Raw genomic sequence first — 14,322 nt, forward strand, 5'->3', positions numbered from 1 at the left:
TTTCTCTAACATTCGTGTGACAACTGCGAAAAGCATGAGCTAGCGTGTCATTCTCAAAGTGCAGAGTCTGTGGGGGAGACAGCAGGATAGGGCAAGACACAAAGCCTTTAGCACCACAAGGTGTTTTTTCTCATATTGTAGGATCTTTACAGTACGTTCCATGCTATTCAGTATCTAATAAAACCCCTGATATTTCACAGCATCATAAGGATTAAAAATATTTTTATCAGCTGTCAATATATTCAAAAACAGTAAAGTTTTTCTGAGACAAGAAAGAGCGAAGACATAATTTACCTTGTTTATTTCAAACTGATTTACTGGGATCTGGCCATTGATCACATTTTCTCCAATTTCTATAAGCCGCCTTTGAATGTTTTCCACGATTATGTCTCGGGGCTGATCAGAAAGAATCTGACTAATTATATAGCTGTAAAAACAGTCCAGAAATGAAGAAAAGCTTAAGATACACAAAACCAAACCATTAAGCACAATCCTCTCTTCCCCTGGGTTACCTCTAGAAATTAAAGAGCCTCAGGATGAAGTCTGGTACAAAATTTACAGAAATTTGCCAGGATATTTCATGTTGTGTTTTATTTATTTACTTATTTTACTAAAAGCAAACTATTGTAAATACTACTAATGTTAAACATTGATTTGGAATTGTTGAGTGCAACTGGTTTCTATTTTCTGCTCCCATTTCATTTTGCTATTTAATACTCCACAGCAGGTATCTTATGATGGGGGAGAACATATAAAGTAAGCAAAGTCTTGCCTATTTCTGTAAAATGTGGTTGGAAGATCTGCCAGCTGCAGAAGAGTTAGTCACTAAAGAACACTCTCAAACACTTGTATAGCTTTAATTACTAATACATTCCTAACTTGGAAAAATTTGCTTCTATTATGATGCATCTTTTCTTAGAAAATGCAAGTCTTAAGAACAGTAAGTGTGTGGTATATTTTTACAGATGTAAAAACTTATTCAGTTTTTGACACATTTGGACCACAACTTAAGTTTTCTAGAGGCAGTACTCAATCTGAGTCAGCCGCCAGATGACCATCTCTCCACCCACTCCAGTTTTCCTTCTACAGTGCTAAATGTATTACCTCTATTGAATTTAAGTATGAAAATGTCCTGTGTGATGACAATCAATAAATGATCAATCCAATATCCATCATAATGAAGGATCACAAGAGTCTCATTTGAAAAACAGAAGAGAAACAGCCTCTGGGGAAGGGATCATCTCCTCAGGTTGCCCCCTGTGCACTTCCAGCTTTATTAGAGAATGCTGACAGAGCTGATCACCAGCTTCTTTATCCATCTTTGAAAAAAAAAAATCTGACCTAAACCCTATGACTCCAAATGCAGATAGCACCTACCATTTTTACAAGATTTCAGCTGTGGTTTATTAAACTTTATATACAAAATTGTGACAACTCAAATGCAAATGATATTGAACATTTATGAGGCGTGTATTGTTTTGAAACAGAACAAAGAGGACAATGCCACAAAGAAACTCACTTTCCAGTCTCTTTTGCAAGATCACACCAGTCTCTTCGGACGATGTCCAGTCCTTTCAGTTCTTGTTTAGTTACATATTTCCCATCTCCTGTTGGTTCCACAGTAAGAGCAGCATATTTCTTCTTCTTCAGCAGTAGCAAGGACTTAAAGACTCCATCAATATCGATTTCCAACAATTTGTAGAGCTTGTTCACTTCACTTTTGATCTGTGAATGCGCCAACATTAAAATAAAGTCCAACACCTTAATAATTATTGACAAACTCAAGAATTATACATTTCTAGATGGAAGTTGAGTTTTAAAGCAAGTGACATCGCACTCTGTGTGTTTGCATGCACATTTTAAAGACTCATCAGATACATCATTAACTATGAAATTAAGTAGACAGTAGTAAGTATCAGGTACTACTAAAATAACAGTTCACCCATTGGCTTCTTCAGGATTTACAGCCTGGTATATCCAACTCCCTACCAAAACTAAGCAGGGCAGAGAAGCATGGGACTGTCTGTGACCTTGCTTGTGACTGACTCCAGCCCATTTTACTAGGGCAACTACTCAGAGAATCACAGAATGGTTTGGCTTGGAAGGAGCCTTACAAGATTATCTAGTTCCAACGACTGTGCCATGAGCCACCATGCCACCATGCACTCCTCCTAGCTTCTCACATAAATTAAGCAAACAAAAGACAGTCATTTAGACAGGATATGGAAATCGCTTTATGAAAAGAGACGCCTTACAAAGACACTTTTTTTTCCTCCCTAATCCAGGGAGGGGAGGGAGAACTATCACTGCAGACCAGAGCCCTGTTTATGTTAGGAAAATCATGCACAGATGTGCAAGTGTGTATTTATACTCTTCCCCATAACACGCCTACATTTTCTATAGCCTGATTTCTTGGAGAGGAAAAGGTGCCATTTTTCTACACGCAGGTTATATCTTCTCCACATACAAAAGCCTGAAACTGCACTTGATACATTGTCTTAATAGTGCCAAACATCAAGTTGCTCCACATCTCTTACCTCTATTCTAAGAAGACAGAAGTGCAGCATCTCAACACAGCCACGTATCTTCAACAACCACCTTTGGTGCCTGCACACATTCGCCCACCTACTGGCTTGGCTAAAAGTTCCCCAGCTGCATTTTTCTGTCTTCATATATTTTTACTTTACTTTCTTCAACAGAATATCTGTATATTGCTCCTCAGACATCCTGTTCTGTCTTCACATGTTCTACTCATTTTCTTCCCTCTGCAACTTACTTTCCGCCTTGGTTTTCAGTATCACTCTATACACTCTTACACCTCCATTACCTCCAGTTCTCTTGTCAGAGACCACCAACTATGAACCATCCTCTTCTAATGCCTCACTGAAGTTTTAGATGAAGTTCTTTTGCCATCTAACACATACCCTCGCTAAGACAGGAACAGTACTTTCAGCATAAAATCTCATTGGTTTTCTATCTAGCCTTGGGCCCGCATTACCAGAGTTAAACTTTTCTCAAAATTTTCCCCGTATATGTATGTATTCCGTTTTTCTCATTGAGATCTCCATTCTTCCTATTGCACGAACTAGCAACACTTTTAATAATATGGGTCAATCCTTAGGAGTTTTATATTCCTTGTATATTTATAAATTATGAAGGACATCATAAGGCAAAACCATTTTGCCAAAAGGTTCATATTTTGTTCATTGAAAGCAACCAAACAGTTCTTCTGAATATTTTCCTGCTATTTTTTAAGGTATTTTCAGTTTTTTTTAAATCATACTGATCACGTGCTTAAAAACCAGCAACAGCGCGGGATTGAACATAACAGAAAATCTGACTGAGAAGGATGCACAGAAAATGAGAAATATATGAAGTTCTGCTGACTAAAAGGAGCCTGGATATAAATAATGGGGGGTAAAGGGCTGGAGTGAACACAGCCAGAATCCTGTGAGATAAGGCATTAGATGGGAAAATCCAGAAAGAAGACAAGACAATTTTCTCCAATGGAAAAACAATTAATCACTCAGGGGAATCCTTCAATGCTGAAGACAACCTATACATTCACACTCTACATCAGAACAGGGGTACAAACGCTAACTACTCTCACAGTAATTGTTTGCACTAAACCTGTGTGCCTTCCAAGCAGTCTGCATTAAAGCAAAACTATCATGAATACAACATAAATATTCCTCATCTCTGAACATGGAACTTTGGGAAAGAAATTATTATGCAATAGAACAGTGACATTTCTTAGAGTGTTCCTCTCGACAGAAACCATTCTCCATCCTGAAAATTGTTTATATTAATTGTGCAAAATAAGGAGAACCTAAAGGATATAAGTGTTAGCAAAAAAGTCACTATCACTTTCTTGAGGAATAAACAAATGACCAAGAAACACACAAACCAAGAAACCCAATAACCACTTTTGTATGGAACCACAGAATCATTTAGATTGGAAAAGACCCTCAAGATCATCAAGTCCAACCGTTAACCCAGCACTGCCAAGTCGACCACTAAACCATGTCCAGAAGAACCTCGTCTAAACACCTTTTAAACACCTCCAGGGACGGTGACTCCACCACTTCCCTGGGCAGCCTGTTCCAATGCCTGACAACCCCTTCTGTGAAGGAATGTTTCTTAATATCCAATCTGAACCTTTCCTGGCGCAACCTGAGGCCATTTCCTTTTGTCCTATCACTTGCTGTTTGGGAGAAGAGACCAACCCCCACAGAAAGAATAACTAGAGCCACAACTTTGACAATTGTGGTGCTAAGTTTGAGTGTGTGCTTGTTTACATACATAAGTTTATTCACTTATAAAAACAAGTACATGATATGAAAACATTATTCAAAACACATCTGTGGGTTGTTCCATCCCCCCCCCCCCCAAACAACCAATATAGCTTAAGATTCGACTCTTAAAAAGAATCATGAAGCAGGCAACAAGTTCAAAAACATACCTATTCTCTCAGTAAACCTGAATCAGTCATAAGTATTTAAACTATGATGATGATCCTGTCAGACTTTGTAAAAACTATTATTTAACTCTTCCTCTATGATGTTTAGCCAGTACAGGAGTGCAGGAACAAAAACCAAACCAGAAGAAAACACACCCACAGCTAGAGTAAAACGAAACCTTCTTACACACTAGCATATGTACACTTGCAATTATAGTCTTTTATGTGGCAAGCAAAAAAAAAGAGAGATTTCTTTCCTCCATGCCATCAGCCCTCCTGCTACCCAGTTATGACATCAAGGTATTATTCCTTTTTCCATGCTCCTGAGATGCATCTACTTCTCAAAGTACCAACTTAGCACAAAGGCGGAAGTACTGTAAAAAAAAAAAAAAAAAAACCAACAAACCAAAAACCACAAAACAAAACAAACCCCAAACCAACCAAACAACCCCCCCAAAATAAACAAACAAACAAAACAAAAACCCACAAAAACAACACAAAACCCCACAGACTCACTCTTGGATAAAACCTCTTTTTTTTTTTGTTTGTTTTTTTTTTAGAACTTCCATAGCTCTCATTTTCATCACAATTTCTTCCATCTTTCAAAAATAACTTCTCTCATATATTTTCTTTAAAATGTTCCTAAAAATTTCTCACTTCTCTGCTGCAATTTCAGAGAGCCACAAAACTTCCACATCTTCAGTTACCCATGGCTAATCAAACACGTCTCTTCCGTGTCTAATATACGTTGGAAATTAATATTTTATTTTGCCACTGGAAATCTGATGGCGCATAGAGTGTAATACATATTACATAACTAAACAAAACCAAACTGACAGACACCTCTCCTGTCAAAATAAAAATCATTAAAATCAAAACTCTGTTTACATCATAACTGGAACTAATATGAAAGAAATGTACCTTATATTTTGGCTTACCAAGTATTCAGATAGTCTCCTGGTAACTTATGATTGGTAAAAAAGCTCATTATAAAATTAAATGTTTCATTTTAATTTAATCACTTCTAAAAATGCAGAGTAGCTACACCTGAAGATTGGGCATTCTGAGCTTTTACTACTCCATAGCTTCCAGACACGGCCAAGCTCTTCTTCCCTATGGCCTAATCTCTGCTTATGCCATGAAGCCCTCTATTAATCCTATCTGCTCCACTCAGTGCTACAACAGAGACATTTAGGAAAGCTTTAAAAATAAAAAAGTCCTTACCTTGTTCCCCAGCTTGAATACCTCATCCAAATTGGTGCTATTAGTGTTTATCATAATGGAATCCGTGTCTCCATAAATTACTTCAAGGTTCATCTAAATGAAACAAATTTGTTTTGAAAAAGAAAACAGAAACACTCCCATCTTTTTCAAGTCCCATCTAATTTTCAAGATACAAAAAGATCACTGTCTGTGTATTACCCCTAAAATACTAAAAAGCAATAAAATGTAAAGCTTTTACTGATAAGTCTATACATTTCACTAAGACATACTTGAATTTAAATAGAACAATGAAACCACTGTTATGTTTTTAAAAAAATCACTGTTCCGTTGTGTACATCAGTAGTTAAAATTTTACTAAATGAATGCCAGAAAAGTAAGTCAGTGAACAAGCCTAATCTTGAGAAACAGTAGGAACTCTAATCAGAAATAACTTTGGACTGCTAGGACACACAAAGATCACATAGACTCAAAGACTGCTGGACAAATGCTGGCTATTCAGATAAGGCATTTAGCCAATGTTCTTGACACGTAATACTACAGTCAGGTTCCTATCCCATTTGTAGCCATCGCAATACTATTAAAACAAAAAGTCATTCTGGATTAAAACAAAACAAAAAACCTTAGATAATCTATTTCAAATCTAGTGAAAGCATTGACTACCGGATACAGTAACCGAGAATACCACAGTGCTGTCCAGATCAGGCTGCTGCTCTTACACTTTTCCATATTGTGCTTCATATTTCCATCTTCCCACTCCCACCTTTTTTCTTCTGCTGTAATCTAATTACCTGTGCTAGTCCTCCCCTATCCAGCAGATAGTTTAGGGAACAAGGAACTCCTTTTGGGTAAGAATCTACCTACTATGACCCACAAGTTTTGTATCCCTTGGTTGAACCGCTGAACAATTACACCTGGAGATAAACACAAACACCTCCTCGAATCCTTCTCTCTGAGTGACACTCTGCCCTTCATATCATCTCTCATTGTGATCCTTGTAACAATTCAAATGCCCTACTTGGAAAAGATTGTGTTCAAACACCAGCCAGACTGCTGGGATAATGGAGCAAACTCTGGACAAATTGAAGCACGTAAAAAAGCCTGAGGTGCATATGAAAGGCATAGGAAGAAAAAAGGTGAAAAGAAAAATTGTCAACACCAGTAAATGTCACCCAAAAAAAATGGGCAGATGCATCCAATTACATAATATTAACTTGGGGGGAAAACAAAACAAAACAAAACCAACCAGCCAACCAAAACAACAACAAACACATACACACAAAAGCCAAACAACAAACAAACAAAAAAACCCCACACCAACAAAACAAAAACCTGATGTCTTCAGCAGTAGAAAAATCAATGCAGCTGTAAAAACCTGAACATGGCTATGTCCATGTTAAATTCCATACAGTCAAAAAACCACCGTCACAGAGTTTAAAGTATGCCAAAAAGTAAACCGTAATAAAACACTATAACACACGGTGTAACAGGTCTATGAGTAAACTCTAATTAGCACTGTTGCTAATTTGCTTGAAATAGTCGCACATAGGCTTCAAGCAGGGGCCAGATCATATCTGTGGTAGGAAAAGAAAAAAAGCTATAATCCATTAGGAAGGATTACATTTGTAAACCAGGCATCCTAAGAAGTGATTTCAGGTCTGTTTGGGTTATAGTTCTCCCAGAATAAAAAAATTTCACCAGGTGTGCTCTTTAAGGGTTGTTGTTTAATGAAAATGCTCAGCATTACCTTTTGCACCATCTCCTTGGTATGCATCAAAATCTGAAATAAAAAAAAATAATCAAAGATTAGCGTATGATATAATTACAAGCTAATACATGCAAACATATCCATTAGGTTGCTAACTCCAAATGCTCTCACCTTTCAAAACAAAGCAAAACACCTCTCTCCTGGCAACACATAGTTACCTCAATACTCTTATTACATGAGTAAATTCTCATCTGACCTTGTATTAATGCTATTATTAACTCCCCTAAAACAAGATTAAAACAAATCTCAAAATTGCATGTGCACAAACACATTTTCCCTAAGGAAAAAAAGAACATTGACTCAAATGCTCAAATAAAACCTAATCGGGAAGTGCCAAAATTAAGCCTCTTTCAGTAATTTAGGTCGGTCGTTTTCTTCATCTCCATTATCTTATCTGTTGATATAATATATATAGAATATATAATATTTTAATTGATACATAATATATAACCTGCCTTACTCAGTAGTCTGGATAGTGCTTGCTTAACAAGAACCTAGTCAAAAGGTGGATTACTCTTGTAATGATATCAAAATTAGTCTTCAAAAAGCAAACTACTTAGGGAAACCAGAACTATCATAGAGATAGGATACAGATACTGAATCGCTGGGAAAATCCAGGCGTAACAAGATTTGTTTGTGTCCTGAATGCTCTGAGTAGCAACTCTCTGAACCTTATAAATAGCTGTAGACACCTCACACAAGTAGGCTACCACTTCCATCTCTGACACTGGTGAGCATAGTGGAGAGGGTGGGAAGAGCACACCATCTGAAGCCACAGGCATGGCTGTAGCACAGAAAAGCCAAAATAAAACTAGTCTGACCACCAAAAAATGTAGCTGCTGCAGCAGCAAAGGCTTGGTGAAGTTTGCACAGCTGCATGAGAAGCAACATCTGGTCTGTCCCTTCAGTCACCTGGCCGTGTTTCTACTGTCTTGCCCGTTTCCTTCCTTGTCAGCATCCTGGTGCTCTGACACACAGCTCCAGATTCCACCTGGTTAGTTCCAGTTCCCTGGCTTCTCTCCTTTCCATCCCCACTCAGCATAAACCTCAGTTCTGTTTCAGCTAGTCCTGCTACTTGTACACATTTACACTTCTAATTTTCTTAAAGAGGATTACTTCGAATCACTTGTTACAGCAACGATAGATCAGAGTCTGTTAGGTGAATATGGACACTTTGGTAGTCTAGCTTTAAAGACAGTCAGGCAACATGCTATTTTAACAGGTCATATTAAAACTTAGACTATAGGTTATTCAATTTATTATTTTTCATACATTAAATTGCAGTACTCCTTGGCCATATTTACCAAAAAGGCAGAACTATAACCTGTAGTCAAGAAGTCTGTGACAGTGAGCTGAGTAGTAGAAATCAGCAGGGATGAGGAAAGAAAGGATGAACAGGGAAGGGCTCAGTGGGAGAGAAATCTCATGACTTTCACACAGCCAAGGAGCCTAAAATGAATCAAAGAATCTTAAGCATTGTGATCTTGACTACTGCAGCAAGCAATTCTGAAACAAAGGTGAAATGTCCATCTCTACGTAACAGTGCATGGACAGGATGACAACACTGTCATTCCTTCAACATTAACAGCATTCTGAACCTTTAGATAACCACAGTGATGAATACTGAAGTATGATGCCCCATTATGCTTTTTCAGTTTGTTTTAAATGATGCACCACAGAATTAAGCATCGAAAGCTATATTCCCCTGGTATTCTTAGCTTTGCAATGCTTGACTTAGCAGACTTGATATTCTGTTTCAACGTAGTTCCTATTCAGACAGGTTTTCTAGCCACTTTCATCTTCAAAGAGAAATGCAGCTAAGGATGGACTCATTCTCCCAAAGTCTAAAGACATAAACTAAGGAAACATTATATACCGTTCCCTTCAAGGCAGTTAAGGCAAGGTTAGGTTCCACACCACGATGGAATTCTGACACAGCTTTCTCACAACGAATGCCCTTATCAGGGTTATTTTCCAAGCATATATGTATCCCTAGGGATTTACACACTTTGGGTCAAGTTCAAAACACCAGGTTACTTTAAAGACAATACACTGTTGCTGCAAACTAGGTACTCATTGTGATGCCTGAACTCTGCTTAAGTTAAAGTCCCAAACTGCAAAACGCTAAGCTGGCCTCAATCTTCTACGTAGACAAAAGGAAAATGGTTAATCTTAACTGCCGATTCACTCTAGGCCATAGGTACTCAGACGCACATTTTAATCAGAACCTTAAAAAATATATTCCACCCCTATTCATCTTCTTGTGAGTATTTCAGACGGCACCACTATAGCACCTTTCTATGGAGTTTTGAAATTATTCTAAAGATATGTATCACTGGCACACGACATCAAATTTCATATACTGTAATCAGAATTCCAACTTATTCACCCTCCCGCCCTTCTCTCACTTACTAGCTAACTCCTACACAGAAAGGATGTACCTTTCCCTTAGTACTCCAAAAGCAAATGGGAGTGCCCGAAAGAAAACTAAAAGTTGGACAGAGAAATGACGAGTTTACATGTAAAATGAAAGAAGGCCTACCATTTTTTCCCTTGATAATCTCTGGCATTTTCTACTTAATTCTCTGAAATGACGCTATTAATAGTTGCTTTTGGTTTTGTTTGGGTTTTTTTTGTTTGTTTTTTGTTTGTTTTTTTTTTTTCCCAAATACGATTACCCCCTACCAAACAAATTGTTTGGCTGTGCAAAACCATTTCTCAATAGTCTCCAAGGACAGCACTGGATGTAATTACAAGAGGGTCACAGACGAGTTTGCTTCATCAAGTGACTGGCATATGCTAGTGCTACATAATCTGACAGGAGATCACTTGTAAGTGCCAACAGCTACAAAACACAAGGTTATAAAGCCTTGCTAAATTCATTAATAAGGCAGTTGGTAGTTATCTGATTTCACAGCAACACCTGCATATTTATCTTCTCATTACCAATTGGATGATGAAATTTTTTTCAAGCACATTTCAAAAATCTGCCAACTTCAAGTGTAGAAAAAAAATAAACTTTGTAGTTAATTTTTCCCTTAACAAAGTACAGCTGTTGAGAATAATTGTTCAAGATCTTACCCTGTAATGTCAACTGCAGCAGAACAAAGAGTATTTAATTAGCAAATCTATCCAGTAATTCAACACCTATTATATAAAATGCCTTCGTGATTTTATTCAGGATAATTTGCTAAGAGGGTTATTACTGACATTCAGATGAAATTTAAAATTCCTACGCAAGTCGAGTCATAATAGCAGTAATGATCCCCCCAATCAGGAGATACTGTGTCACACAAGGTACTTTTGCAATGCAGCAGCCGATTTCCTGACTTCTTAATTCCTGGGCACAGCTCAGTGAGAGCCCTTCATGCCAATACTGCAGTCAGCAATACAGCCTTAATGGGACTCTATTAAAATACCTCGAATAAAAATGACTTTTTTTTTTTTTTTTAGTTAAAAAGAATGACAGCACTGCTATCATATCAATCATTAGCAGTTTCTCAGACATGCACAGCAAAGGAAGGGAGGTTTATAGTGAGGCTGGGAAGACAGAAGAAAGAGAACGGGAAAATTGTTACTCGATAGTTTCCTTTTGCAAATAATATTGCACTGCTCATGAGAGCTGGATTGTCTCCTATTGCAGGCAATCCAAGTAGGAAGAATTAATTGCCTGGCAACCCATCTGTACAGCCATGTCCCCTCCCCCCGGCAAACAAACTTCTAAGAACCTGTGAACTTCTTAGCACAGCGAACATCTGTGAAATTCTATTTTAACTTTTTTTCTCATAAAAGCAAGACCAGCAACACACATTCTCTCACCCACGAACTGCAAGTCAATATAAACTGAGAGACTGTAACTGCAGACAAGCAAACCGCAAAATTCCCTGTCCTAATTCTACGGCAACTCACTAATTACTTAATTAAATGAGGAAAGATTTAGAAAAGGGAAGGATTAAAATAAATAAATACACAAAGAACAGCTTTACCTTTATCCATCACGTATTTTTAAATATACCTCATTAAATAAAACATGAAGGAGTACATTCTAACGTGAAAACAAGCTAAGCTACCTTGGTTAAAAAAGAACGTGATGGGGCACAAAACTAACATGTTCATGCAAAGATTTCTCACACAAATTTTCTGTAGATTCCTGGGGCCACAGATGAGAAGGAATGGAAAGGGAGATTAAAGACCAGACCGCAGACACTGACCAAAATGACTACAAAAACACTGCACCTAAGAAGCATTAAAAACCAAAACAACACCATCAAAAAGGCAAAAACAACAAACCAACCCCCACAAACACACACCAACTTATGCATTCACCGTGTACAAGGCAAAAAACTAACACTCTGAAGGCCTTGGCAAAAATTGTGATTTTTGAAGACTACCTGCAGTTATCTAGAGTAGACCTGATATTTTTTTCCAACTCAGCTGTTTACTTGTGCAATTTTATACTAAGAAAATAATTCGGTCATCAGTTTTAGTAATTCATGTTAGCTAGTCCTTCCCACGACACAGAGGAACAAATGGGGAGGAAGAACTCTGTTCCAGTATGTAAAACCACTCACCAATCTACATGAGAAGCATTTCTGAACTTCTATATTTTTGCAACCTGTTCATTAGCTTTGCTAGCATTTTGTGATAAGTAGCCTCTGAGACTGATAAACCACAGCCAGAGGATACTGCAAAAAGATTTTAAGGAGGATTTTCAAAAAAGGTTTCTATGGCTAGACAAAAATGCACAGATGTCATGAGCAGAAATGAAAGAAAAGATGGAAGCACTGTCTGCCACAAGGAATGAGGCACTGCAATATAGCATTTTCATTGAACAATCAATTTGATTTACAAAAGTTTGAGTGACCAGATTCAAGCAGTTAATAAATATGTTTGTTTCAAAGAGCTTTTACTAAGTATTTGCTTTACTTGACAACTCATTCAGTTACACCTCTTAGGAAATATTAACAGCATCAGAAATACACTGTGTGCTGCCAAAATTTTCCCTCCTAGTTTTTTTTTTTTTTTTTTTTCCCAAAAACACTGAAATTAACTGTCCATACGCCACCCAACAAAGTTGACAGACATTAATACAGCTTTCACACATGCTGTGTGTAAAGCCAGTATTGGATGGTGCACCAAAACCAAAGAAAGAATGGTTCCAAGGTCTGGAGCAGCATACACGAAGATCCAGCAACACACCTTTACGTGTCTACAAATGGTAGGATCTTCTGCCACACAAATAGCAGAAAACACACAAAAAAGGCAGCAACAGAAATATGGAAATGTGCCAAACACAACAAAAATCATGAGTGCCTTCGTCACATTTTGACAAGGAGTGCAAAGATGTCAGTAAAACACTGAAGATGATGATATGAATCAAATTACAACTTGAAGACAATGTTCCCATCGTGCCAGAAACAATTATATCTTTAAAATTCTACAGGACCTCTGTTTCAAGTATTTGTGGTGAGTTTCACTGAAGAGAACACAAAAACCAGAAATAATTCCATATTAAATTGTACAGTTATTGGTTATTCAGCACAATATATTACAAACCATGCTATACTAAGGCAAATTTTGCCCATTTTGAAAAATATTATTTTGGTATTAGAATGAACGAAAAAACAATCAAACACACTCCTTACAGCTCTGGACAAAAGTTAAAAAATTAACACCCAAGACTTCTGTGTTGGAAATTCATTAAAGTCTTGGAAATGGAGAGTCTGAGTACTCAACAAAAAAGTTGAACACTTGAGTGCATAGAAGGTAACTGAGCCAGTTCTGATTCCAGTTTGTGTTCCCAGAAGCAACAAGAACATGGTATCTGGATGGACAACCAGCTCTTAGAGATGTTCCATACAGTGTGGGCCACAGCCAGTAATGTTCCTTCCAGAGAAACCCAACACCAGAATCAGTGGCAGTTCCTAGACAAGCACCAGGGCTCACAACCCACCCATGGAATTATTTTCTTTCTGATCAACTGATTCAAAACTGAAAACAAAAGAAGGAACAAGAAAATTTTTCCTTGTTTTACTCCATGAAAGAAGAAGATATGCAACATCTAAAACCCCTTGAAGAAGACAGTACTCAAACCAACTTCAACTCATTAAGCCTTCTGAATATTTCTTCATTTAAATCCATTAAATAAATCTATGCTTGTTGAACATTTTGTACCTAACTATAAGATGCAAAGGTAGCTTTGCTTTATAAGAAAACCCTTTGTGCATTTCAAGTACACTGCAACTACATCAAAATCCAACCATATCACAAACCACAAGTAAAAACCCTTCTAATAAGCAAGAATATGACAAGCACAATTTACTATTTGCTAATAAAACCAAAACATGTGTTAAGATACTCAATATTTAAATCCACACAGACAAATATATCCTCCTTAGAGAAAACAGCAGCATTTGTTTCAGTGAAATGAACAAATATTTAGACAGCAAAGCTTTATTTTGCATTGTTTCTCAAATTGAATTGCTTTAACACATTGAGCAACAGAGAGTCTGTCCTTCACTAGAAAAAAAAAATTACAAGAACAATAAATAATGAAAATTAATTACTTATAAGCCAAGGTTCCCTGTCTGGTGACACAAGTTAGAATCCAGTCAAGGTTTAAATCAGAGCACTCTGAATAACAGCAAAATCTGTTCCCAAGTAGAGAACCATGCCATTCTCCACATCAGGTTTAAGATGAACTATAGTTTTGCAAATCATCCTTCAAATACATAAGCGTATCTCTCTATCTTGAGGTGACAGGAATGAAAGTACTGTCTCATCTCCTGAGCAAGTTACTCTCATAGCCATATAACTAGAAATCTGGAGAAATCAGAGAACAGGACTCAGAATCAATAGTGAAGACATTTTTCAA

General features: G+C 37.2%; 1 protein-coding gene across 4 annotated transcripts in view; it reads right to left on the bottom strand.

Annotated features, from left to right (window-relative positions):
- The window catches only part of POLA1 (DNA polymerase alpha 1, catalytic subunit), a 209,440-nt gene that overhangs the window by 121,419 nt on the left and 73,699 nt on the right, over nt 1-14,322 (bottom strand). For all 4 annotated transcript variants that reach the window (XM_065070777.1, XM_065070769.1, XM_065070753.1 and 1 more), the window contains exons 27-30: nt 7,428-7,460; nt 5,684-5,776; nt 1,520-1,725; nt 295-427 (exon numbers count right to left, since the gene is read on the bottom strand). In XM_065070777.1, coding sequence (XP_064926849.1) covers nt 295-427; nt 1,520-1,725; nt 5,684-5,776; nt 7,428-7,460 — 465 coding nt within the window. The remainder of the gene's footprint in view (nt 1-294; nt 428-1,519; nt 1,726-5,683; nt 5,777-7,427; nt 7,461-14,322) is intronic.

Source organism: Columba livia, chromosome 1, assembly GCF_036013475.1.
Source record: "Columba livia isolate bColLiv1 breed racing homer chromosome 1, bColLiv1.pat.W.v2, whole genome shotgun sequence".
Classification (NCBI taxonomy): Eukaryota; Metazoa; Chordata; class Aves; order Columbiformes; family Columbidae; genus Columba; species Columba livia.